General features: G+C 47.4%; 1 protein-coding gene across 4 annotated transcripts in view; it reads right to left on the bottom strand.

Annotated features, from left to right (window-relative positions):
- Positions 1–27067, bottom strand: part of LOC147012555 (pseudouridylate synthase TRUB2, mitochondrial-like) — a 71804-nt gene that overhangs the window by 3940 nt on the left and 40797 nt on the right. For 2 of the 4 annotated variants that reach the window (XM_085853526.1, XM_085853525.1), the window contains 4 exons: positions 21050–21111; positions 8540–8621; positions 2647–2719; positions 2399–2535 (listed from right to left, as the gene is read on the bottom strand). In XM_085853526.1, coding sequence (XP_085709652.1) covers positions 2399–2535; positions 2647–2719; positions 8540–8621; positions 21050–21111 — 354 coding nt within the window. The remainder of the gene's footprint in view (positions 1–2398; positions 2536–2646; positions 2720–8539; positions 8622–21049; positions 21112–27067) is intronic. The other 2 variants (XM_085853528.1, XM_085853527.1) reach the window with 2 other exon arrangements.

Genomic DNA, 27067 nt, shown 5'->3' with positions numbered 1-27067 from the left:
AGCATGACTATGCCACTGATGCAGTGCCCCTTCAAAATTCAAGCAGGAAGGGCAAAATGGACATACTTCCTTGCAAAAGGCACTATGGTATAATTGTCCATCAGCAACCGATGTAGGCAGACAGGTCCCCAGCTTAAAATCCCATCCGACGGAAGGCACACTTGATCATGCAACGTGGAATCATCGGTCCAACCGTTTATAGTCAAGTTGGGAAATGAACCCAGACTAGACAACTGAAACGCAAGTTTGCAACCTCTGCACCATCCCGTCTGACCATGAACCGATTTTTATTATCTTTTTTCTTTACAGAAAGACTTGGATCAAACAGAAGATGCCCAATCAAGAGTTGGTGGTGGAGGCCTGAAGACTGAACCTCTTCCACTGGATGACCAATGAAATAAAGGGGTGGGTTTGTTTTTGATCCTTCCAGAGCAATAGAGTGAGACCGAGATATTCCAAGATTGAAGGACATCGTTCACTTATCAGACTAGAGTCCAATCATTTCCAGATCAGATTTCCAGATCTGTCTAGCAGAGGGATGGGCTACAGTACGACACAACGTTGAATCATCTGCAAAAAGGAAGAGGGGTTTCCAGAGCATCGATGAGGTCATTAATATAAATGACGAATTAGACTGGGCTCAAAACACCGCCTTGGGAAATTCCAGCCTCCACTGTGAGATGGGAGGAGAGAGGGTTCCATTTATGTCAACACGTTGACTACACGAGTGGAGGAAGTCAGAAATCCAGGAATGAAGGCGGCCTTCTATACCAAAGGCAGTGAGCTTGGAAAGCAAAGCAGAATGCCAGATTGTGTTAAATGCCCGAGACATGTCCAGGGAACTGGTCCTCACCTCTTGTTTGAGATCGAGGGCCTCCAACCATTGTCAAGTAGCAGAAGCAAGTCAAGATTTGAGTATCTGGGATGTAATTCAAACAGATGGTCAGAGATCGGACGGTTTTAAAAGAGGAAAGATTTGACATTGGAAGCAATAATGGATTCTATCACTTTGCTTGAAATTGGAAGCAAACTCACTGGGCTATAGTTGGTAGAGTCCGTTTTTGCACTTTTCTTGTAGACAGGAGTGATACTTGCCGACCTCCATGCATAGGGGAGGTGGCCAAAAGAGGACAGACTGACTAGGGCAGATATAGGGGAGCAAGAATGTCAGAGCAGGATATGAGAACAAGGGCACTAATGATATCTGGGTCCATTAGGGAAGCAGGGTCAAGGCCGGACAGAACTTTCGCTACCTTCTCAGTTGAGAAGGACACAGTGTCCAGTAGATAGTGGGGGTAAGAAGGTGACAGAATGGAATCGGTTGGGTACATGAGATTTGGAGGCAAAGATCGAGTGGACATTCTGCCTCGTCTCTGGCAGAGTTTGCAGTACAGTCGTTTGAGGTGAGGGATGGGATAGAAGGGGAGCAAACACCAGACTGACTTGACAAGGCACAACCATGACTTGGAGGTGAAGATGAATGTTGTGGTGAAGTTTCATCGAAATCATATGTGTAGTTTCAGAGAAGAAGTTGCATGTATTTGTAGACAGATGGACGGACGGACGATGTGCCATCTCAAAAGCTCCCCGGAACTACGTTCCAAGTGAGCTAAAAAAACAAAAAACAAATAGCTTCACAAAAAACGTCAAAACAATTATTTATTCACACTACATACATACATGGGGAGCATGCTCCACAGTGCGTCGCTGCGTCCGCTTTCCGCTGGTACTCCATGGGTCTCCGTCTGGCCATCCCCCAGACAGATGCCTGGCCCATCGTCATCTCTTGGGGAAAGGGCATTCCAGGCACCCACTTGAAGGGACCGCCTCAGGTTAACCCGAGGAGACCGCAGTCTGGTAGACGACACCTCATCACCACCCTGACACACACTAAAGTGTGTTTTGCGTTGTGAAAGGTTTTTGTGATGGCCAGAGTGCAAATCCTGCCACCAACCTCCTAGGGAAGGTAACCAACTGCAGGATGACGTCTGTAAACGCAGTTGGCACCAGATATGGATGGCCGTTGGCTCACACTTGGAGCTCCTCTGTCATTTGGCAGGTTTTGTATTTAATCCTGCTGAGTGTCCATATCCATAATACAACCTCCACACCATGGGGACCTGGTGGGAGGACCTAGCTTAGTCATTGACACTCGACTATGAACAGGTTAGTACGGGCTTTACATGATAGCCATAGCAAGTCACAACAGATATGATTTAACATGACCTGGCAATCGGCGTTGGGTGCCGCCATATCAGCCGGGCTACTTTGTACCATCTATTAGTGCAGCACCACACAGGGCTCCCATCCTCGAGCGATCCCCCAACCCCAGCCTCTGAGTATCCGGATTACAGGCACACGCCACTACATCCAGAATACAATTATTCACAGGTCGAACCTAAAGTGAAATCCGGCAGGTGAAAGTGCACACAACGCACGGCAGTTAGCAAGGTTGGGCTGGACTGCGTCGGTCTGAGAAAGCCCTGTGCTGCCATCTCGTAAGCAGTCTGCGATGACAGGTCAATGCCAGAGTACCTGGTGGATGGGGGAATACAGATATTATCACAGAGTGATGAGGAATACGTATCGGAGTGATCACTGATGGAATATCTTGGTGAGGTGGCGATTAGTGTGTGAAAAGCTCACGTGAGCAGGGCCTTTTGATGACTGCTGTGCACCATGGCAATCACGCGTTCTAACCTCTCCCGAGTCACATGATCTGCAACAATACTCGTTCAGATTGGCCCAATTGGCATTCCCGTTTGAACCCTGTGGCTCAAGATACTGAGTCAAATCCTAAAAAACTACGGTACATGTATTGGGCCAGTATTAACAACCAATATCATCTTAATCCTGGCATACAAAATTTGAGAAGTATCTGTTTGTTTGTAGGTTTGGTTGTTTGCCTTGTCTGCACTCAAACTGTTGAAAGGAATGAGTTTAAAATTGGTGGTTGTAATTTATGGTGTGATGGGGAAGGTTTTAGGTGGTTAAAAAAAACAAAAAACATTCATAGCCTTGGGGGTTCAACATTTACTTAGACACAAGTTCTAAGTAAATGTGTATTGTGTAGTGCAGCTTCCGGTGTGAGGGAGTATTGGGCGGACAAAATAATGACTTTACTTCAATCATAATAAAATAATGATTTTAAATCACAATAAAATAATGATTCATCATCACACCATTTTAAAGCCTTTATCCTTGAGCAGGGGTCAGCTTTTTTGCGGGCTCCAATCATGGTACCCTTTCTTGTGGCAATGTTTTTGCGGCCGGATGCCCTTCCTGACGCCAACCCTTGAGTCGCCTTCGACATGCAGGGATAATTACCAGTATACTGGTGCTCATTTCGCCGACCTCGGAAGGATGACAGGCTGAGTCAACCCCCTGGTGTTAATTCAGTGGCCAGCGGGCCTCAAACTCAGGAGCCCGAGGATCGCAAGCTACCACCCTAACCACTAAGCCAACATCAGGTTAATAAAATGATCAAGATGGTTTAAAAAATCCGGAAGGTTAGCGCTGCTGAAGCAGTCTTATAGAGTACGTTACCCTTATACACTGTAATGATATGACATTGAGTTGCAGTTTAGGAGATGGAGGCTTCATTGATCACCACAGAACGCAGCGTCAATCAGCATCGTACATCGCCATGTCGGCATCCTCTTCTTCACCCCGATACTGCACCTTCTCAAATGCCATGCTCACTTTCCAGGGGCTGCACTTGACTGGTCCTATTACATACACCACCCTCTATAACACGTCCCAAGGACTGCAAAATGGAGGTTCTTGGAAGTATCATGAAGCCGATTTGTGTTCTCGTGTTCAGGTATACAATTAAATTAAAATAAAAGGTTTGAAGATGTTTAAACATGAAGAAACGAGTAGGGCACCCAGTAGAGTGCATACCTCCACCCCGTAATGCCTGATCCATGAGAACATATTTGGTCAGGTCAGGTATGGGAGCATGTGCCAGAACAGCGCGATGCTGCGTCCACTTTCCGCCGGTACTCCAGGGGCCTCCGTCTGGCCATCCCCCAGGCAGATGCCAGGCCCATCCCCATCTCCTTGAGATGACGGTCAACCTGCTGCAATCACGAGGCACGTGGTCGGCCCACTGGCCTCCTCCACTCATGAGACTCCCTCGCTGAGAGAATCTGGTGAGCAGGATCAGCGTCAGGAAAACGAGCCACATGTCCATACAGCCGCAACTGACGCTCAGGGACTATGCAGGTAACAAATCTCATCCGAGTCTCTCTCAGCAACCGCTCGTTGGACACAAAATCCGACCAGCGATAGCCAAGGATTCTCCAAAGAGACCTGGTACCAAAGGAATTAAGTCTCCGTCTCAGATCTTTGGTCAGAGTCCAAGTCTCGCATCCATAGAGCAAGACTGGAAGTACCAAGGACCTGAAGACTCGGACTTTCGTCCTCCCGCACAGGTACCGGCAGCGCCACACCCCATGATCCAGTGAATCCATGACTCCCCAGGCCCGTCCCAGACGTCTATTGACCTCTGACTCACAGCCAGCATAGACATGAATATCACTGCCAAGGTAAGTGAATCTCTCCATGACCTCAACATCCTCACCACAAACAGACACAGACAGGACAGCAGCATCCAAGATGTCACCGAAAGACTGGATCTTAGTTTTGACCCAAGAAACCCGTAACCCCAGCGGCTCCGACTCCTCATTCAGAACCTCGAGGGCCCCGAAAAGGATGTCTAAAGTCTCCGCAAAGATGACTGCATCATCTGCAAAATCAAGGTCCGAGACCTTGACATTCCCAAACGATGCACCGCAACTTGATCTCTCCGACATCCTCCCGAGAATCCAGTTCATACAAGTGCTGAAAAGTGTGGGGGCCAGTACACACCCCTGACGAACTCCAGTAACAACTGGAAATAAGTCAGAGATGGTACCACCACACTTCACAGCACTCTCAGTACCAGAGTAGAGTTCAGACATCAGATCGATCAGTTTTGGTGGCACCCCACGAAGACAAAGAATCCTCAAGAGGACATCCCGATTCACTGAATCGAACGCTTTACAGAGATCAACATAGGCTGCAAGCAGCCCCTGCCGAAACTCTCGTCTGCGTTCGGTGAGGACACGAAGGGCAAGGATACGGTCAATCGTTGACCTCTTTGGTGTAAAGCCTGACTGCTCCGGACGCTGGTGCTCAAGCAGATGGTGGCGAACCCTATCAAGAATTATCCGAGCAAAGACCTTGCCCGGCACTGAGAGCAGCGTCACCCCTCGGTAGTTGTTGCAGTCTTGGCGATCACCCTTCCCTTTCCAGAGAGGGGCAACAAGGCCCCTCTTCCAGTCAGTTGGGATGATGCCTGTGTTCCATGCAGAGCACAAAACTGCATGCAACGACACGAGTGCAGCACTTCCACCAGCCTTGAGAAGTTCAGCATGGATGCCACAGATCCCTGGAGCTTTGCCCTGTTTCAACTGGTCACTGCAGCCCGTGTTTCCACAAGCGAAGGTGGACCACAGTTGATTTGAGGGTCAGCAACAGGGATTGTAACACCCTTGACGTCCAACTCGACAGCTGGGGGATCAGCCTGGTACAACCGCTCAAAGTAACCGGCCCAGCGGGCCTTCACTTCAGACTCCTCTGTCAAGAGCCTACCACTCTCTGCTCGAACTGCAGTGCTCCGAGGGATGGGCTTGGATGAACGCAATGCGCGAATTCCCCTGTAAGCGGGACGAGAATCACTTGTCCACAGGTGATGCTCTACCCCCTCACAGATTCCTCGCACATAGGCCTCCTTGTCCACCCTCAGTGCACGTACAGTTTTACGCCTCAGCTCCCTGAACAGCTCAGCTCTGCCATTCAGCCTGGCCCTGCGACTCTGGTCAATGGTATCCAGTGTCCCTTGAGAGACAAAGTTCTTCTTTGCCCTGCAGTGAGCTCCAAGACATCCACCGGCAACATCAAGGACGGTGGTCTTGAAGGCACTCCACAACTCTTCAGGACCCCCCAAAGCACCCAGACCCCCCAAGTGTCCACTTCGCCTGTTCGCAAACTCCTCAGCTACTCTCTCATCCTTGAGCTTGCCAACATCCAGCCTAGGCTGGGATGGTACCATTCTCCAGGATTTAAGGTGCAGTTTTAGAGTTGCTACAACAAGCCTGTGGTCAGTATTGAGGAACTGAGCACTCCGGTAGACCCTGCAGTTCTGGATCATCCTCCAACGGCCGTCAATGAGGACATGGTCAATCTCCTTTGCCACACCGCCAGCGTTGGAATACCAAGTCCAGCGATGAGCTTGTGGGCGCTGAAACCATGAACCAGCCACCCTAAGTCCATGACTTCTTGCAAAGTCAAGGAACTTAGTGCTATTCTGGTTCATAGTTCCTGACCCATGGGGACCAACACACACCTCATAACCATCCCTTTCAGTTCCAGTCGATGCATTAAAATCCCCCAAGACTAGAAGTGTATCTCGTTTGGGGCACTGATCAACCACAGACTCGAGTGTGGCGTAGAATGCATCCTTCACGGTGAGATCACTCGCCTCAGTCGGAGCATAAACAGAGACCAGGGAAATGACACCTAAGGAGTGACGAATCCTTAATCTCATAATACGCTCGTTGACCGGTGTTACCTCAATTATCATTGGGGTCAGCTTATTGGACACAGCTACAGCAACTCCTTGGGTATGGTAACCATCAGAGCGACCAGACCAATAGTAGGTATAACCACCCACCATTATCTCGCCGCAATCCGGTCTCCGAACCTCAGAGAGAGCTGCAATCCCGATGTCCAAACGCTTGAGCTCAGATGATAACAGACACATGTGATCATCCTCTCTTAGGGATAGGATATTCCAGGCACCCACCCGAAGGGACCGCCTCAGGTTAACCCAAGGAGACCGCCGTCTGGTGGACGACACCTCAGCACCACTCCGACACTCTCCCGCAATCTGACCCAGGAATGTTACCCCGTGGTTTCCCTCCCATCATCAAAGATTGGGGGTCCCGAAGGCTTTGCCCCAATCCCGTCATCCAGTGAGCTGCCCTGCGAAGGGAAGCTGCACAGGAGGTACTCCCACAGAGTGGGTTTTCAGATTTTTTTGCGTTTTTGCGTTTTGTGGAATGAAGGGTTTTACGGTGGCCGGAGTGCAAATCCTGCCACCAACCTCCTCATAAAAAGTAACCCAACTGCAGGAGGACATCCGCAGACACAGTTGGGCACTAGATATGGATGGCCGTTGGCTCACAAGGAGCTCCTCCGCCCTTTGACAGGTTTTGTTTTTAATCCTGCTGGGTGTCCATATCCAAATACCCTCCTCACCAGAAAACCTGGTGGGGGAGACGGTTTAGTCGCCGACAACCTGACCATGGAACAGGTTAGTACAGGTTTACATGGTACCTGTGGCAGGTCACAGATCGAACCTGACCTGACAAAGAAAACATATCTGGCCTAATACATTTTTGAGATATCATGCTTAACATAGTTTTTGAGCCGTATCTCAATGGTGAAGAATCACTTTAAAAAATTCTAGTACAAGGATCCGGATTCGGATCCTCACCAAAATCGAATCAATTTGTCATGTTCACACACCAAAAGTGTCCACCAAGACCAAGTTTCATCCGAATCCGTCCACAACCTTTTGAGATATCCTGTAAACAATCAAACAAACAAGCAAACAGACAGACAGACAGAAAGGTGTGAAAACATAACCTCCTTCACCTTCGGTGGTGGGGGTAAATAAATAAATTTTAGGTTTTACTGCCATTTTGCAGTGTTTATTACACCACCCTGACACGTTACATTAGTTCTTTGTTTCTACTATTGGTGTCCTCTATAATGTCCTTAAAAACAGTAAGTTTCCTGTTTGAAATGATTTGCAATTTTGTTTGACTGCCAGACAGGCAGGCAGAGTAAAAAACAAAAAAACAAACAAACAAAAAAATCTCATTTCTTTCTCCGCAGCGATCGGTCTGAATTCAGAGCCAAAGTACGGTAAAACGGCAAACTTGTCTTCCAATTCATGTTCAAAATATAACATTCAATTTAAATGTGTTGTTCCTCGATCATAAACTCAGCGGACGGATGGACCTGAACCAATTGCTTAACCACCCACACCTTTTGTTCGCACGCGTGGGGTAATAAAATATGGCAAAGACATCGTTAAAGTGGGGGATTAACCCATCCATCACGACAGGTTCTTTGCAAGTTCAAGTAAAATTACAATGACGTTTTTGTATTTTTATCCTACACATGATACATGTGAAAGTTCCTTCATGAGCCTTACGAGATCAAAGTTTAAAATAAAATAAAACAAATAAAAGTAATACATAAAAACAACTTCACCAATAAAACTGCTTTGTAGTTTAACATAATTAAATATTGATGAAGATTCTTAAATTTTCAACTTGAAGTTATTTTGCTCAATTTGAAACAAGGCTACCAGAAATGTACTCATCCATCAATTGTGTCAGACTTTAACCACAACAATACAAATGTGAATAGACATTTTAACAACATAGGATACCGGAGACCAAATCCAAGATAAAACGCTTACCATATGTGGCCTTCTCAATGACCTGCCCAGAGTCTGAGAAATCCTTCGTTGCGAAGCCCAGACGGCCATGTAGGGTGTATGTCTACAAAAACAAATTAAACATCACAAATAAATGTTTGCATTACCTCGCATACAATACAATACAATACAATACAATACAATACAATACAATCTCATGAAAAAACGATCACCTCATTTACATGTGTGTAACTTTTCCACAATGTGTATTTCTTGGCCTACCGATCAAGAGCCCGTCTGTCCTCGCAGCGCGGACGACGGAGTTTAGCAATCACATGGGTGCATGCGTGCGTGCGTGTGTCTGTTCAGGCCATAACCTTTTTCTTTTATCCCATTGTAGCTTTTGTCATCAAATTCTCCATAAATCTTTATTTTGACAATATGTAATAAAATTGACTTTTTTATTTTAAAAAGATGTTGTTTTCATCAAGTTTAGTTGGAGTACAAAGTGGACGTGGATGGGTTTTTGTATTTTGAGATGCTTTCTAGTTACCTCCGCCACCGAAGGTGGATGGAGGTTATGTTTTTTCCCCGTCTGTTTATCTGTGAGCATGGTATCTCAAAAATGTATTGATGGATTTGGACGAAATTTGTTGGACAGGTTGAGTGTGTGACAAGCATGAACAGATTTGATTTCTGTGAAGATCAGGAAACGAGAATTTAATTTTTCAAGTGATTTTTCACGATTGAGAGATGGAGCCAAAAACATGGAGCATATTTCAAAAAGATGTGTGCAGATGACGACAAAATTTGGTGGATGAGTTGGGGAGGTGACAAGAACAAGCTGATTCCATTTTGTTTCAGGTCCAGATCCAGATCTGGCCCGTCAATGGGATACAAAATGTAAACTGTTCAGCCGGGTGAGAGGGACCAACCCATTTCATCAATTCCATTCACACATCAGTGTATATACCTTAAACCTATTTCGTTTGGCTGGAGGAGACCTTTGGTGAACAGGAATGCCCGATTGGCATTCTCTGAAGGTTTACTCAACTGACTTGTGAGCATGTTCATGTGGCTTGTCATGTACACGATTAACAATATTTCAAAATTTGATAAATTTTATAAAAAGATACTAATATTTACTCGAGATGTGTACAGATGGCATAAAATTAGATAATCATGCCATCTATGTATATAAAACCCAAATATCATGACAATCCAGTTTTCCAACCAAAAACTAATTTTTTTGCCAAAATTTGGTTTGGGTTTTGACATTTTATAAAATTGCCCATAGCTTCCAAGAATCAAGTCCCATGGAGGAGTTTGATGCATTACAATTATTCCCACATAACACCCTACGTGCTAGAGTACAAAAATCATGGATTATTTAAAACCAGCAAACCCTGCTGGATCAACTCTAACAAATTATGTAACTCAGATATATTGGGTTGTCCAGATATAGCTCAGATGACTGAGCACTGGTATGCTTTTCCAGAGGACCGAGGAAAAAGATTGGCAGTCGGAGTTTAACCTGAGCAAGTGTAAGGTGTTGTGGATGGGAAAGAACAATGAAAATGGAGATTACATTATGTAAGGGGTAATTTTGGAGCGTGCCACACAGGAGAAGGATCTGGAGGTGGTAAGAGATATGGGAGGTAAGCAGGCAGCATAGTGTCGGGCAGCTACAGGTGGAGCAAATAGGGTTTTAGGTTGTATTCGGAGGGGGGTCAATTATAAATCAAAAGGTGATGTTAACATTGTACAGGAATTTAGTGAGGGCCACATCTATAATATTGTGTGTAGTTTTGGTCACCACAACTCAGGAAGGACATAGATGGCAAACAGAGGGTTCAGCGCAGGGCCACTGGATTGATTCCAGGCCTAGTCAGACTAAGCTTTGGGGAGCGGCTGAAGGAGACAGGGCTTTATACATGAGAAAGGAGGTGGTTACGAGTATATATGATGAAGATGTTTAAGATAATGAAGGGTAAAGATAAAATAAGTGCAGATGAATTATGAAAAAGAGTAGACAGTGATAGGACCAGAGGCCATCACCTGAGAGTAAAGAGGAAGAGAGTAAAGATGATAGTAAGGCAGGGGACTTTCACTCAGAGAGGAGTTAATGTATGGAATGGTCTCCCTGGAAAGGTAGTGGCAGCAGAAACAGCAGATAAGTTTAATTGGATTTAGATAGGTACCTGGAAGTTGTGGAGATAGAGGGGTATAGGGATGTTGATGGGACTTTTCAGGAGTTTGAGCACTGATGGGTGATTGTGTGCATGTTGTGTTTTTTTTTAACCAAAGGCCATGCCCCCTCCCTTGGGGGGGGGGGGAAACTACCAAAAAAAACACAAAAAATACTTCATTAAAAATTTGTTTTTGCATTTTCTTTTTCTGATCTGGTGTTGATAAATTAGCGTGGTGTTGATATGGCGTTCAGTTATCATTTCGTTTGGTGGCACTCTCTCTGGAACTATTATCCTAAGTTCTGTAAAATAAAATGACATCATTTTAAAGCAAATGATCAATGTTCCCACTTTCAAAAGTGTGGATAGCCATTTGGGAAATGCGATCAAAATCGACTGTTTCACAGGGGAGATACGATCAGCTGCTCGTGACAGATGACTGGCTCATTTAAATTTCAACCAATCAAAGGCCGTCATTCGTTAATTGTGAAGAATGTGGTGGGACAACAACACTTGTTACAGCAAACTCGTTTTTTTAAACTTTCTGTTTCTATAAAGCAATGGTTCTTCTGGTGTATGTCGTTCTGGTATGCTTGGTGGTGGGCTTGGGGTCCCTGGAATCAGAGTTCAAATCCTGCTGCCATTTAATTAATATCAGGTGGGGTTGACTCAACCTGTCATCATTCCGAGATCAGCAAAATGAGTACCAGCTTTCTGGGATGATTAAGCCATTCGAATAGCCTGTGTCGGAGTGGCGACCAGTCCAGGATTGTGCCCAGTAGCCCAGGAGATTACTTCAGCAACACCGACGCTCTGCATAGAGTATGGTCCCAATGGATGGATGGATGGAGCATCAGCTGTATGGACATGTGACTCGATTTCCTGACACTGATCCTGCTCACCAGATTCTCTCAGCGAGGGAGCCTCACGAGTGGATGAGGCCAATCGGCTGACCATGTGCCTTGCAGTTGCAGCAGGTTGATCAGCATCTCAAGGAGATGGGGATGGGCCAGGCATCTACTTGGGGGATGGCCAGACGGAAGCCCCTGGAGTACCGATGGAAAGTGATGGAGTGAAGCGCTGCCCCGGTGCACGTTCCTATACCTGACCTCACCTTCCTTGCAGATTAACTCAAGCTTTGTCAAGTTGGATGGGGAGTGCTGGTGAAGAGCAATCAAGTCCTTCCACAGATTCTCAATGGGATTTAAGTCTGGGCTTTGGCTGGGACACTCAAGGATTCATGTTTTTGGTTTTAGATTCTTGTGTCAGGTCAGGGTAGATCTGTGACCTGCTACAGGTACCATGTAAACTTGTACTAACCTGTTCCATGGTCGGGTTGTTGGTGACTAAACCATCTCCCCCACCAAGTTTTCTGGTGAGGAGGGTGTTTGGATATGGACACCCAGCAGCATTAAAAACAAAACCTGTCAAAGGACGGAGGAGCTCCTTGTGAGCCAACGGCCATCCATATCTAGTGCCCAACTGTGTCTGCGGACGTCCTCATGCAGTTGGGTTACTTTTTTATCAGGAGGTTGGTGGCAGGATTTGCACTCCGGCCATCGTAAAACCCTTCATTCCACAAAACACAAAAACGCAAAAAAAAAATCTGAAAACCCACTCCATGGGAGTACCTCCTGTGCAGCTTCCCTTCGCAGGGCAGCTCACCGGATGACGGGATTGGGGCAAAGCCTTCGGGACCCCCAATCTTTGATAGGAGGGAAACCACGGGGTAACATCCCTGGGTCAGATTGCGGGAGAGTGTGTCGGAGTGGTGCTGAGGTGTCGTCCACCAGATGGCGGTCTCCTTGGGTTAACCTGAGGCGTTCCCTTCGGGTGGGTGCCTGGAATGTCCTATCCCTAAGAGAGGATGATCACCTGTCTCTGTTATCATATGAACTCAAGCGTTTGGACATCGGGATTGCAGCTCTCTCTGAGGTTCGGAGACCGGATTGCGGCGAGATAATGGCGGGTGGTTACACCTACTATTGGTCTGGTCGCTCTGATGGTTACCATACCCAAGAAGTTGCTGTAGCTGTGTCCAATAAGCTGACCCCAATGATAATTGAGGTAACACCGGTCAACGGGCATATTATGAGATTAAGGATTTGTCACTCCTTAGGTGTCATTTCCCTGGTCTCTGTTTATGCTCCGACTGAGGCGAGTGATCTCACCGTGAAGGATGCATTCTATGCCACACTCGAGTCTGTGGTTGATCAGTGCCCCAGACGAGATACACTTCTAGTCTTGGGGGATTTCAATGCATCGACTGGAACTGATAGGAATGGTTATGAGGTGTGTGTTGGTCCCCATGGGTCAGGAACTATGAATCAGAATAACACTAAGTTCCTTGACTTTGCAAGAAGTCATGGACTTAGGGTGGCTGGTTCATGGTTTCAGCGCCCACAAGCTCATCGCTGGACTTGGTATTCCAACGCTGGCGGTGTGGCAAAGGAGATTGACCATGTCCTCATTGACGGTCGTTGGAGGATGATCCAGAACTGCAGGGTCTACCGGAGTGCTCAGTTCCTCAATACTGACCACAGGCTTGTTGTAGCAACTCTAAAGCTGCACCTTAAATCCTGGAGAATGGTACCATCCCAGCCTCGGCTGGATGTTGGCAAGCTCAGGGATGAGAGAGTAGCTGAGGAGTTTGCGAACAGGCTGAGTGGACACTTGGGGGGTCTGGTTGCTTTGGGGGGGTCCTGAAGAGTTGTGGAGTGCCTTCAAGACCACCGTCTTTGATGTTGCCGGTGGATATCTTGGAACTCACCGCAGGGTAAAGAAGAATTTTGTCTCTCAAGGGACACTGGATACCATTGACCAGATTCGCAGGGCCAGGCTGAATGGCAGAGCTGAGCTGTTCAGGGAGCTGAGGCGTAAAACTGTACGTGCTCTGAGGGTGGACAAGGAGGCCTATGTGCGAGGAATCTGTGAGGGGGTAGAACATCACCTGTGGACAGGTGATTCTCGTCCTGCTTACAGGGGAATTCGCGCATTGCGTTCATCCAAGCCCATCCCCCGGAGCACTGCAGTTAGAGCAGAAAGTGGTAGGCTCTTGACAGAGGAGTCTGAAGTGAAGGCCCGCTGGGCCGGTTACTTTGAGCGGTTGTACCAGGCTGATCCCCCAGCTGTCGAGTTGGATGTCAAGGTTGTTACAATCCCTGTTGCTGACCCTCGAATCAACTGTGGTCCACCTTCGCTTGTGGAAACACGGGCTGCGGTGAACCGGTTGAAACGGGGCAAAGCTCCAGGGATCTTTGACATCCATGCTGAACTTCTCAAGGCTGGTGGAAATGCTGCACTCGTGTCGTTGCATGCAGTTTTGTGCTCTGCCTGGAACACAGGCATCATCCCAACTGATTGGAAGAGGGGCCTTGTTGTTCCTCTCTGGAAAGGGAAGGGTGATCGCCAAGACTGCAACAACTACCGAGGGTTGACGCTGCTCTCAGTGCCGGGCAAGGTCTTTGCTCGGATAATTATTGATAGGGTTCGCCACCACCTGCTTGAGCACCAGCGTCCAGAGCAGTCAAGCTTTACACCAAAGAGGTCAATGATTGACCGTATCCTTGCACTTCATGTCCTCACCGAACGCAGACGAGAGTTTCGGCAGGGCCTGCTTGCAGCCTATGTTGATCTCTGTAAAGCGTTCGATTCAGTGAATCGGGATGTCCTCTGGAGGATTCTTGGTCTTCGTGGGGTGCCACCAAAACTGATCGATCTGATGTCTGAACTCTACTCTGGTACTGAGAGTGCTGTGAAGTGTGGTGGTACCATCTCTGACTTATTTCCAGTTGTTATGGAGTTCGTCAGGGGTGTGTACTGGCCCCCACACTTTTCAGCACTTGTATGGACTGGATTTTAAGGAGGATGTCGGAGAGATCAAGCTGCGGTGCATCGTTTGGGAATGTCAAGATCTCGGACCTTGATTTTGCAGATGATGCAGTCATCTTTGCGGAGACTTTAGACATCCTCTTGGGGGCCCTCGAGGTGCTGAATGAGGAGTCGGAGCCGCTGGGGTTACGGGTTTCTTGGGTCAAAACTAAGATCCAGGCTTTCGGTGACATCTTGGATGCTGCTGTCCTGTCTGTGTCTGTTTGTGGTGAGGATGTTGAGGTCATGGAGAGATTCACTTACCTTGGCAGTGATATTCATGTCTCTGCTGGCTGTGAGTCAGAGGTCAATAGACGTCTGGGACGGGCCTGGGGAGTCATGGATTCACTGGATCATGGGGTGTGGCGCTGCCGGTACCTGTGCGGGAGGACGAAAGTCCGAGTCTTCAGGTCCTTGGTACTTCCAGTCTTGCTCTATGGATGCGAGACTTGGACTCTGACCAAAGATCTGAGACGGAGACTTAATTCCTTTGGTACCAGGTCTCTTCGGAGAATCCTTGGCTATCGCTGGTCGGATTTTGTGTCCAACGAGCGGTTGCTGAGAGAGACTTGGATGAGATTTGTTACCTGCATAGTCCGTGAGCGTCAGTTGCGGCTGTATGGACATGTGGCTCGTTTTCCTGACGCTGATACTGCTCACCAGATTCTCTCAGCGAGGGAGTCTCATGAGTGGAGGAGGCCAGTGGGCCGACCACGTGCCTCTTGGTTGCAGCAGATTGACCATCATCTCAAGGAGATGGGGATGGGCCTGGCATCTGCCTGGGGATGGCCAGACAGAGGCCCCTGGAGTACCGGTGGAAAGTGGACGCAGCGACACGCTGTTCTGCCACATGCAAAATGTTTTGTTGTATTAACAGGTACCGTCTTGAGACTAACTCTCGGACCTCTGGTAGCTTGTGCATGTTGCTGCGTTTGAGCCTGGGGAGTAACTGCTGAAATCTATCTGTCCGGGTTCTTACCGACAACTTTGTTCTTTGTTCCTTTCACATTTCTTTCGCTTTTTCATAATTCTCTTTATTCATTCAAATTTTTCCTTTTTCTTTTCTTTCATCTTGTACTCTGTATTTCTCTTTCGTTATCTATCTCTTTAAGGAGAAGTGAATTCCTGCAGAAATTTTTCTGTAAGGTTCACTTGGCTGTGCCTGGATGGGTTTGAGGGTCATGGAGTAGCGGCTGAAACCCGAATCCCATCCAGGTACCTCTAATGACTCCATCTTTTCTCTTTACTTCTTTGGGGTTGCTTCTGACGACTCCAGTATTGTACACCACTCCTTCCCAATTGCATATACAGGCGATGCATGATGTCATCGCTGGGCACCGAAGGAACAGAGTACTGAGTTTTCACTCCGTTTTCTTGTTTGTTGGTTTGTCCTGGCGATATCTCTGCCATCCTTTAAGCTAGGAAGCTGACATTTGGGGACAAAAGTGAAGATGTCCTTTGGCAATTATGATAAGTTTTGCTTTTTGATTAATCAATCAATTGATGAATTACTTAATTTTTGGATACAAACAAACACGACATAATAGCCACTGAAGCTTTTTGTGCTGTACTCTTCAGGGTAAAAATCGCAGCAAATGAAGGCGGAAGTGAAGGCGCGTGCTTTATACGCAAATATCAATAAGGTAGACACTGATTGGTTCAACCGTAATGATGTCACGGTTAATCCGAACGCCCATTGGTCGGCTCATCATCTTCACCTCGAGCTCCCATTGGCTGGAGCAGAGTTCGGCGATGATTGACGTTTGCAACCACATGCTGGAGAGATGGGGGATGGGTTTCCCCTAAGGTCCATTCACCATTTGTTACCGTACTTCCCTCGATCTTTCCATGCTGAAAGAGACACAGAGATCGTACAAATTCCTTTTGACGACACAGTATTGGATCGGTGGTAAGGATGAAGGTTGCTTCCAACATACGTAAATGAAACGAGCTCCGACCTCGGCTCAATATCCTGAACATATCTGCATTGTACTCGTCTGCACAGATAGGGTTGGCAACCAGGTGCTGCACAATAGCAGATGAAGCAGAACTGTGGCCAGTGGTTGCTGGATGTTTCTACATGCTCGCACTGGTTGTGTTCTGACCCTCACCATCTTTGTTCGAATCGCCAAGGAGACGTATTGTTTTATCCGAGAAACAACAAACGCACAGAAAGATGAGCAAGCGTCAAATAGCAGTCCAACTACGAGCAAAGCAATTCTGGACAGATTAATGCATCAGGCTGTCAGCATAACACAATTCCTTTACAAAGGTTTGTCAGTACAGATGGAAAGAACATTAATTAGAAATCTAAGAACAGAGAGAAAAAGAGAGGGGAAGAGAAGGGAGGAAAAAGGAGAGGGCATTGAGTACATCCAGGAAAGCTATGAGAGAATAATACAGAACAAGGACAAATGTGTCCAAGAGCAGCGTCCTAAAGGTTTTGTCGGTTAAAAACAAACAAACAAAAAAAACAAACAACTTCCGATGTTTCGTCACGTGCCTTGATTAAGCCAATAGTGAGACCCGTCATAGTGTATTCACGTATTTACGAAATATATAATGTATTTACGAAATTACAATATATTAAATGGAATAATCTTTAAATAGTAACGTGAACTTTTCGAAACTTTAAAGCAAATGTCCGAATATATTTAAAAGGTCATGATAGACACTCTCAAAAGGCACCCTCAATGCAAGGATGTGCACAAGTGTTTAGTATTTAAGGAGATCCGGATCCTGTATATAAAAAGAGCAGAGTCCTAATACAGTAATACCTTGACATACGAATGCACTAACTTCCGAGTATTCCGAGTTACGAGCCGTTGCTCGGACGATTTTTTGCTTTGTGTTACGAGTCTAGATCCGAGTTACGAGTGGAGCGAGCTTTGAGACGCCGTGCAGCCAAGCAAGCGAACACCCGCATCTCCCGCCTTTTCACGCATCTCCCGCCACTCACTCGTTCAGTTCTCTTGGTTATCTCGTTGAGTAGGGTCATCCCGTAGTAATCTGCGTTGTTTTAGCTCTTGTTTTTTCATTGGTGCAGTTATTTTGTTAGGAATAAAAATAAAAGGAAATAAAAAAATAGAAAATGAAAAAAAATTGCAGCAATTAAGTTTAGCGATAAAGTGAATTGAAAAAAAAAATTGTATCAATTACGTTTAGCGATAAAGTGTGCTGAGACCTTCAAATCTCCGCTTATCTCCTCCACCACTGCCGCCACCTCCACCAGAATCTTCTGTAAGCCGAAGTCGTCTCATCTCCAAGGTAAATACACTTTATAAAACCAGTTTATTTATTTATATTCTATTTTATTATCTTTGTATTATGTTTTGCATTAATTATTTATAAATAAATTTCTCATTTTTAAAACTACGTAACAAAGAAATTAGGGTGTTTTTGGGGGGGCTGGAACTGATTAATGGTATTTTAATTAATTTCAATTGGGAAAATTGTTTTGATATACGAGAAAACCGAGTTACGAGCTCGGTCACAGAACGAATTAAACTTGTATGTCAAGGTATTACTGTATAAAGGTTTTGTCTTCACAAGAAGAAGAAGAACAAGAAGAAGAACAAGAACAACGTCAAGCTCTCTTGGAGCAGCGTTCGCTACGCGAGATGCTGCTAAAAACAGACATCCAGGAAAGCTATCGAGTCAATTGGATTTAGGCCTTTTGGCTCTAGTACAAAATAACTAAGAGAGGATACATTTGATGACAAGTTCCAATAAAATAAATTTGATCATAAGTTCCAAGAAAATGAGTTACATCAAGATGTAATAGTAATCATCAAGTTACATACATTTAGTAATAAGAAAACAGGAGTAGTAATGAACTGATACTACAATTCTTATTAATGGCCACATTCAAGCAGATTGATTTTTAAACAACTAAAAAAGGAAGTGCACTTCTGCACTGGATTCTCACGATATATGGGTTTTATATACATAGATGGCATGATTGTCTAATTTTATGCCATCTGTACATATCTCAAGTAAATATTAGTACCTGTTTGCAAAATTTATCAAATTTTGAAATATTGTCAATCGCCTACATGACGAGCCACATGAACATGCTCACAAATCAGTTGAGTAAACCTTCAGAGAATGACAACCGGGCATTCCTGTTCCCCAAAGTTCCCCTATAGCCAAATAAAATAGGTTTAAGGTATGTACACTGATGTGTGAATGGAATTTATGAAATGGGTCCCTGGTTCCCACATAAGAGTGCATACCTCCACTAGGCTGAACAGTTTATGTGTTGTATCCCACTGATAAGCTGGATCTGCATCTGGACTTGAAACAAAATCTACAAAATGAACAGAATGACAATATAAGCCACTTTATGGAAGTTGGTTCCCACACAACACTACCAAGTGCCATTCTAGTTGGCATTGCATTCATGCTGTGGAAGTGAAAGGAATTATATTCATTTATTGGTTCACGAACAAATATTTTCACAAAAAAAATAAGTGACCACTATATTTGTTATTGTTGTGTGTCTGTGTGTCTGTCTGTCTGTCCCGAGCATAGCTCCGTGGGTTTTGATCCGATCCTGATAAAATTTTGGTGGGAGGTTTATATCATGATAGAGTTGTGTTTTCCTGAGAATGGGCGTGGTGCGCCCATTATGGGCAGAGCCACACCCAAAAAACGTGTTTTTAGGGGGTAGCCTATTTCAATTTGCATCTTCTCCTCGGGGGTTTGTCGAATCTGACAAAGGTTTCGGTATTTGGTTAGCCCAATGGCACCTGCATAGCCCCGTGGAGCTCGATTTTTCATTTTTGTCCCAAGGTCAAGAACTTAGAAAATTGCAAATTTTGACATAAAAATCATACGACCGCTCAAACTTTGAGAGCTAGGATGACAATATTTTTTATGCATAATCTTGGGGTCATTCCCCACCTAAAGTCTTGAAACCATTTTGCTCTATCTCGAACACCTTGCCCGCGGCGCCCCCTTCAAGTTTGTTTTTACGCTGATTTCATTATCCAAAGTATGGATAATCCGAGGAGTGCGAAATGCCATATAACCTATATGACGTTATATTGTTCATGGAATGTTCCAGAGGAAGTTTTGCACCAAAGGTCATAATCTTTGACCTTTAAAGTTCACCTTTAAAGGACCTTTGACCTTTAAAGTTCACAAAGGTCAAATTTTCAAAGTTGTGGGAATCGAACCTGGTTTTCGACCTTCTTCGACGAACTAACTCCAATAAACTATAGCGCGTATCCTGTTTCCTTATTTTAAATGTCCACAACATTGTTTTGTGACCTTTAAAGGTTATGCAAAGGTTAAATTTTGAAAGGTGTTGAACGAAACCGGGTTTTCGACATTTTGCAGCTAATAACCTGACACTCGTACCACATCATGTTCATCATTTTTATAACTTGGTCAAACATTATCACATTGTCTCATACTTGACTTCTGAAACGATCTAAATTGTCAAACACCACTCGTGAACCATCGTCGTCTTCAGACTTGTTCTCAATTATATTCACTTGATGCTAAAATTTTCAATTGAACAAAGCAGAAAATAAGGTCTTATCGTAGTGGAGTCAAAATGACCGTCTTCATTGAAAGCCAGGTCCCAGAATCACGACCCACTCCCCCCCCCCCCAACCTCCTGCCTGAGAGTCTTTTAACTTCCATATGGATACAGGTGAACATGCACGTAAAGTAGATTATACATATAACCAATACCAAGATATCTCCAATATTTAAAAAAAAGCTGCTGAAAAGAGAGGCGCTTCACTATCGATGACTAGGAACAAGGGTGCCTGTTGTGTGCCTGAGAAATTAACTAACCGTGGAGGCATCAGGTGAGGGGCATCTGGTGACTTGCTGACTGCATGAAGAAGGCTGCGTGCTTTGACAATCTCATTATTATGTTGCAAATGGAATGCATGTTCAAAGTAATGGGCTCATGTTTCCCTCCACCCTCACCTTGCTTCCCATCATAAACTTGTTTTCACCCTTTCCTCAAAGGCTCACCCAATACTGACCGCTGCAATAGACCTTGAGTGTGTCCCTCCACCCTCCCATCCAAAATGGCTTTGTGTTGCAGTTCTTAGTTCTCTTTATCTTATGTCTGTCAGCCCCCATAATTGATTCTTGCCAGATGTCCCACCATTCCCCTTCTTTTCCGTTCAAATAGTATAAAAGACATCGATACATGTATTGGAGCAGAAAAAGGATTGTGTGTGATATTGCTTGTGTGTTATTCGTCCTCTTTCTCCATGTGTATGTTTTGTTATTAAATGGTTCAAACTCTGACAGAGAAGAACTGAATTCTTCCACAATGCACATCCGACACCCCCTCCAAAACCCAGGCCCATTGATTCTCACTTTAGATCATTCACCATTGCCCTCTCCTACTGAAACTTTCCACCGAACCCCCCCTCCCCCGCCCCTTTTACAATACTCTCTACGCGACATTCACTACTCATTCCCCCTCCCTGCCCTGACACACAACTTCAAAATGGTTCCTTACCCTGGTGAAGCGGGCCTTCTGAAACTCAGGCAGCAGCTTGTTTCCATTTCCCACAGCCATCACTGAGCAAGGAATAAGTGGTTGAAAAAAAATAAAAAATTAACAATGACAATATATATATATATATATATATATGAGAATTTTGGTTTTATTATAAAGCACTAAATAAAAAGCAGGAAGACTCAAGATATTTGGTTTTTAAAAATGACGAAAAACAAACAAAAAAACATAAATATAAAAAAAAAAAAAAATAAAAAAAAAACAATTATGTTCAAAAAGTTTAACAAGACAAAATTCATAGGTCACAATTAATAGGTTACTAAATCCATGATTTTTCAGAGAGAGAACCAAACTTGGCACATCAACTAGAATAGCACTCGGTAGAGCATATCCGTTCACCAGGCTGAGCAGTTTACATTTAGTATTCCACTAATAGGCCGGATCATTATTCCGACCTGAAGCAAAATCCAATCAGCTTGTTCTTATCAAAGTCTGTTTGGTTTTGTCACAAATATGACTGTGTGAAAATTTCATTTAGATTTTTGCAAATGTGGTATAATTTATTGTTCTTGACCTATAGTTTGAGAAAAACATTGTTTGACATTTTTTTCCTCGGCCATCTTAAAACTGGACTAAAACTCACGGAAATTTTACTGATATAACAAATTGATCAATTTAGAACTGGATTGAAATTTTTTTCTGAGGGCATTTCAGATTGGATAAAGTTTATCTTCATATTGTTGTGGTTGACCAAATTCGCAAACCACCATTCAGGTCCCTTAGGTGAGATATCTCTGTAAGTATATGTGTAGTTAGGCCCAAACCCGTTGTTTCGAGGGAATAAATGTCATTCAGTCGGGCTGCGACTCTTCAGGATAGCCGTTTTTCTTTTACTATCTTTATTTTGGACCAGCCGCCATTACTACCACCACCAACCACGTCTCAACAGCCATCACACAACAACCACCAACCACAACGCCGCTTCACAACAACAGCCACGACCTTTACCGTCACAACTCGCCACCATCGCATCACCACCATTCTTGCGCCACTTGTGGGCACCGATACTGGACTCGTGCAGGGCGCGCACCGAGCAGCGTGTTCAGAAACATCACAGACTTTCCGAAGAAAACGGATCGAAAACGACTCACGCCCACTTCTGTTCCGTCCTATCGGTGAGCGTGGGGCGATTTGGCCCCGCCTCCAGGGCGTTGGAGTGTGGTCGCTATATGCAAATTCATGGATCAAAAAGCATTCACGCCCACTTTTCCTCGGTCCAATGGGGAGCCAGTTAGAGGTGAAGGGTCGGAGGTAAAGGGTCAAAGGTGAAGGGGCGAAGCCACGGGGCATATAAGGGGCCGCGTTCGTCAGTCGAAGCAGTTGGGAGTTCGCGGAGCCAGTGAAGAGTTGGGACGAGTCAAGAGAGGGCGATCGGACGAAGCTGTGGAGAGGCGGCGGCGGCGAAGGCGGTTGAGGGGGTGCTCGCGTCGGATTCGGGGAACTGCGGAGGGAGAGGCCGGCGGCGCGACAGAGGTCGTGGTGGAGACGCTCGTCGCGGGACCCGAGACAGGGAGATATCCTCCTTTCCCCCGAGCATCAACAACCCCCTCCTGTTTCCCCCCCCCCCGCGCTGAGATAGTGCGACAAGGGGGCCCCTTTCCCACCCCCTACCAGACACTGTCTGCGAGGCCCGCGGAGTTGGGGCGCCACCGCCACTTTGCGTCTCATCATCAGACGGGTAGGCCCGACGCGGTCTCGGCCCCAGGCCCGCCTACCCCCCTCATCCTTGAGGGTGGTCCTTTTCTTTTGCTTTGGGTATATGTGTTGTCGGCGCCGTCTGTGAAGTAAAATTGTATAAGTGTTGCCGTGTGCTCGGTAGTCGGATAGCTCTGCATTGTCTTCTTCTTTTATATTTGCTTTTTGTGTAATATTGTGTGTTTCTTCTCCTTTTACATTTGCTTTTGGTGTAATTGTATATGTGTGCTTTCCGTTCATCGCGAAATAAATGTGCTTATTGTTGAACTGTTTTCCCGTTTCGCTTCGTCTTTTCCTGTATTGAATCTCCATCTTACTTCACGTAAAGGGTTGGTCGTGGGCTAAAACGCCTGGTAATTAATCGAACCGTCGGGGCCGACGATAACACCGCTCAGTTATCCCGATAGTACGGAATGGGTCGCTTAAAGTGGCCCGTGTCCGAAGTCGACCTGCGGCGAGGTGCGATCGCCCGGTCTACCCTCCGTGTGGGTACTTAGGTAGGTCGAATTTGGCGAGCAACCCTATCCCACGCGGGGGGCCGATTGGCACGATCGTGGTGAGGCCGAAAGGTCCACCCGTGACTAGTTCCCGGCGTTAGTCCGAGAGGGTCACGACTGGATTGTCCGTCCGGTGGGCGACGTGCCGCGATTCGAGTTACGTGGCCGTTCGCACGCGAATCCGCAACACTGGTGTCAGGTCGTGCGATATAAACTCATCGCCCTCCTCGCGGCACTGGTATCGGAGAACGGGAAAACGGGCTCTCCTGTCTCCAGCTAAATTCACGGGAATCGGTCCAGGGGTGAGAGGAGCGACCCCCCGATTCCCTCCAAATTACGAGCGAGCGAAATTAACCCTTTGCGAGAAATAAGATGGCGTCTCAAGGCGAGCGGGAGCCGGGGGTATTAGAAATGGATGTAGCATGTGTAGAATCCATGGTCCAGGATGAAATCCCCATGCAGGAAATGTTGGTTGTACAGGAAAACGAACTCGCCCAACTGAACCCAGAGCCCGAAATAGGTGCGGCAGCGGCCGCGGTGTATGACACCTCCCCTCCCCCTCTCCACCAAAACCCTTCCCCGATCCCTGCCGAAAAGGCTCACCCAAGCGCACCCGACATGGCCCAGCTATTCACCATGCTGGCAAAGATGAATTCGGATGCGCAACAAAGGAATGCGGAAATGAACGAAAAGATAGATACATTCACAAACGCAATAAAACGCATGAAAACTAAAATGGAAACAAACATGAAGGAAGAAACGAAAAAGCTGCGGGGTGAGACGCAGAACATGGGCCGAAGCCTGCAGGCGGGCATGAAGGCCGTTACCAGGGAGCTAAAAATGGCGACTCCACGTGTGGGAGCGAACGAGCTGGAAGGGGGTGCAACGGCTGTCGGGCCCGCGGTGGAGGCGGGTGACAAAATAATTCGGGGGGCGTGTTGGGCGAGGGTCGTGACAGAAAAAGTGATGGTAACGAGAGGGACAAACTAATTGGGGTGACGGAGACGTGCACGAGGGAGATAACAAGGGAAGAGACAGAAATAATAGTTGAGACAAGGGAGGTAAAGGGTGAAGAGGTGACTGAGTTGGCAGAGACACGGGAGATGGGAATGATAGAGGGAAGACTGCACGATGAAGACGGGGTAAGTGATGCACACACAAACACGGAGGTAGTGGAGGACAATGGGGGTGAGCTGGTGGACTGGGTGGAGGCCCGGTGCGAGCAGTTGGATGGCCTCCTCCAGGAACGAGGGGAGGGAGTATGCCCCCTTGAGGCGAGTCACGACCAGGTGAGGTCGGTCGTGCTTTGCGAGGTCGAGGGGAGGAGTGCTGTGGACAGGTGCACGGAGAGCTTGGGGGGTATAGAGGCCCGGAGACCCTTGTGGGGACACGAATCCCCAGTGTGGTTGTCCCTGTGTGTGTGGTGCAAGGTGTGAGTGCGTCCCCGTGTGTGGAAGCGACCCCGTGTGTGAGTGGTGTGGTGGCGATTGTGCCGGAGTACGTGCTTCCCAGCACGCCGTGTGTAAAAGAGGCACCGCAAGTGGAAGAGGCCGTGTGTGTGGATGAAACGGCCAGTGTGGATGAGGCACCGCGGGTGAGTGCCCCCGCGTGTGTGACTGAGGCATGGTGTGTGGATGAGGCACCGCGGGTGAGTGCCCCCGCGTGTGAGTGGTGTGGTTTGTGTGAGGGAAATGGCACGAGTGAGTGAAAGGCCGCGAGTGCGTGGAGCCACGTGTGCGAGGGAGGTAGCATGCGTGAGTGAACGGCCGAGTGCAAGGGAGACCGTGTGTGTGAGAGAGCGGTATGTAAGGGAGATGTCGGTCGGCATGTGTGAACATGCAGCCGCGTCTCCCGGTGTGAATTTAATGGTGAGGTGTGTTAGCGTCGTTACACACAGGAATGCGGGTGTCGAATGGCGACGACGATGGCGACATGTGAGGAAAGAAAGCCGAGTAGCGGCTGTAGTTGTTTCGGGGACCGTGCCGGGTTCGCCCAGCAGCGCGCGCGAGGTCCGTGCTGTGCAACGCACGAGGCCCCCACGTGCTCGCTTGCGAGAGTGAAGTCCCGGTCCGGAAACGCACGCGGTGGATTTGCCGATCCCGCGGACGGACAAAGTTTAGGCAGGATTACGGATTTGGACCGGACGGGTTCTCCACGCGATCGTGTGTGTTAAGCTCCAACGGGCAAAGCACATGTGTTCGCGTGGGGAACCCCTCGAGACGTGGGGCTTGTTTTTTTTATGCGCACGGTGACGTCATGGCTGCACGTGGGGTTGGAATCCGGCAGGAGGGGTATCTCTGCCGGATGGTCCCGTCCAAGGAGGGACGAGGAACACGTGCAGCTGCATGACGTCACGGGCAGGTGCAAAGTGCGCGAGCTCTGAGTTGCCGCGCAGGTGCTGCGCATGGAAAAAAAAAAAAAGCAAGCCTCACTTTCGGGTGTACAGGATTCCTGGGCAAGGGGTGGAAGACCCCCTTGACCAGGGCACAGGATGGAAACTAGTTAGGGGGAAGGGTTAGCTTAGTTAGACCGACTTCATGGGGCAGGGGTAAGTCCTCATGGAGTCCGGGGAATGGATTAGTTAGAGGGATTGTAGCGAGATTTAGGTTGGGTAAATAATTTTTGGGACATTTAAGACAGTGACAGACTTGTGAATGTGTAGAGGGGACGTAGTTTAGCTACGTAGTGTTAAAAGGAACGTGCTACTAGTTTAAGGGACGACGTGGGAGCACGAGTTAGTTAGGGGAGGTAGTTAGAAGGATGGCGGAGTTCAGCGGTGAGTGTGTTGAAGAGTTGTTGGTGAGTGAAGTGGAAGCATGTGCTTGGTGAGTGAGTGAGGCCAGCGGGTCTGTGTGAGTAGAGCGAATGGGGAATGCATGGTGCGATGAGTGATTGGGGGAGGAGTGACTCCCGCCCAAGGGACCCCGGGGTCAGTGTCGAGTGAGTTAGGGGGTTAGTCAAATTTACAAAATGGAGGTCGTTTTGTTGTTGGTGGGTGTGTAGGCTCGAAACCCGTTTGGAGGGGTGCAGGAGCCCTGTTGACGGGCTGGGAGCGTGGCTGCGAAAGGTGAGTATCGCTGAGTGGGTACCCCGGGCACCAGGCCAGTCGGCCGTGGTAGGCCAAGGGCCCATGGGGGGCCGGGATAGCGTAGTGGGCACGGGTGCGCCTGCTTGGTGCGGGGGCCCGGGGCGCCATTAGCCGCGTGGGCAGTGTTGTGGGTACGGGTGACCCTCGGAAAGGGGCCTGGGAAGCCAGCCTGCCACGTGTGTGTTTCAGGGGAGGTGCCATGGGGGGCACTCCCCGGTGTTAGGGAGCTGGTAGGCTCGGAGGCAGTGTAGTGCCCGGGGGTGCCATAGCGGGAGATTCGGCAGAGGGTCGTGCCTGCCAAAGGGAGCCACGTGTCCCAGCCATGAGACCGTGTGAGGGCACGGAGAGAAAATTGGGGGGCGAGGCCCGAAATTGTGAGGACACCAACACAGGCGACGGGAATCTGGGTTGTTAGAACCAATAGTTTAAGCGAGAGGCGCTTGTTGAAAGCCCCGGGGTAGTTTAACAGTTAAATGGTTAGGGTAGATTAGGAGATGTGCCCCTCCGCACCATCCATCCCCTCGCTCTCATTGTGGGCCGCTGGACCCACTTTGGGTTAGATCGCTGAACTCTGGGGAGGCCATTCTGGGGCTTCGTTGGGCCTCGACACAGGACGTTAGCTCTCCCTTATTCCCCTCCGGGAAGGGAACATAGGGGTTGGGAGTAGGCTAGGTGACA

This window comes from Eptatretus burgeri, chromosome 14 (genome assembly GCF_056783735.1).
Source record: "Eptatretus burgeri isolate ZD-2024b chromosome 14, Ebu_testis_v1, whole genome shotgun sequence".
Classification (NCBI taxonomy): domain Eukaryota; kingdom Metazoa; phylum Chordata; class Myxini; order Myxiniformes; family Myxinidae; genus Eptatretus; species Eptatretus burgeri.
This window is presented reverse-complemented; position numbering and strand designations above follow the sequence as displayed.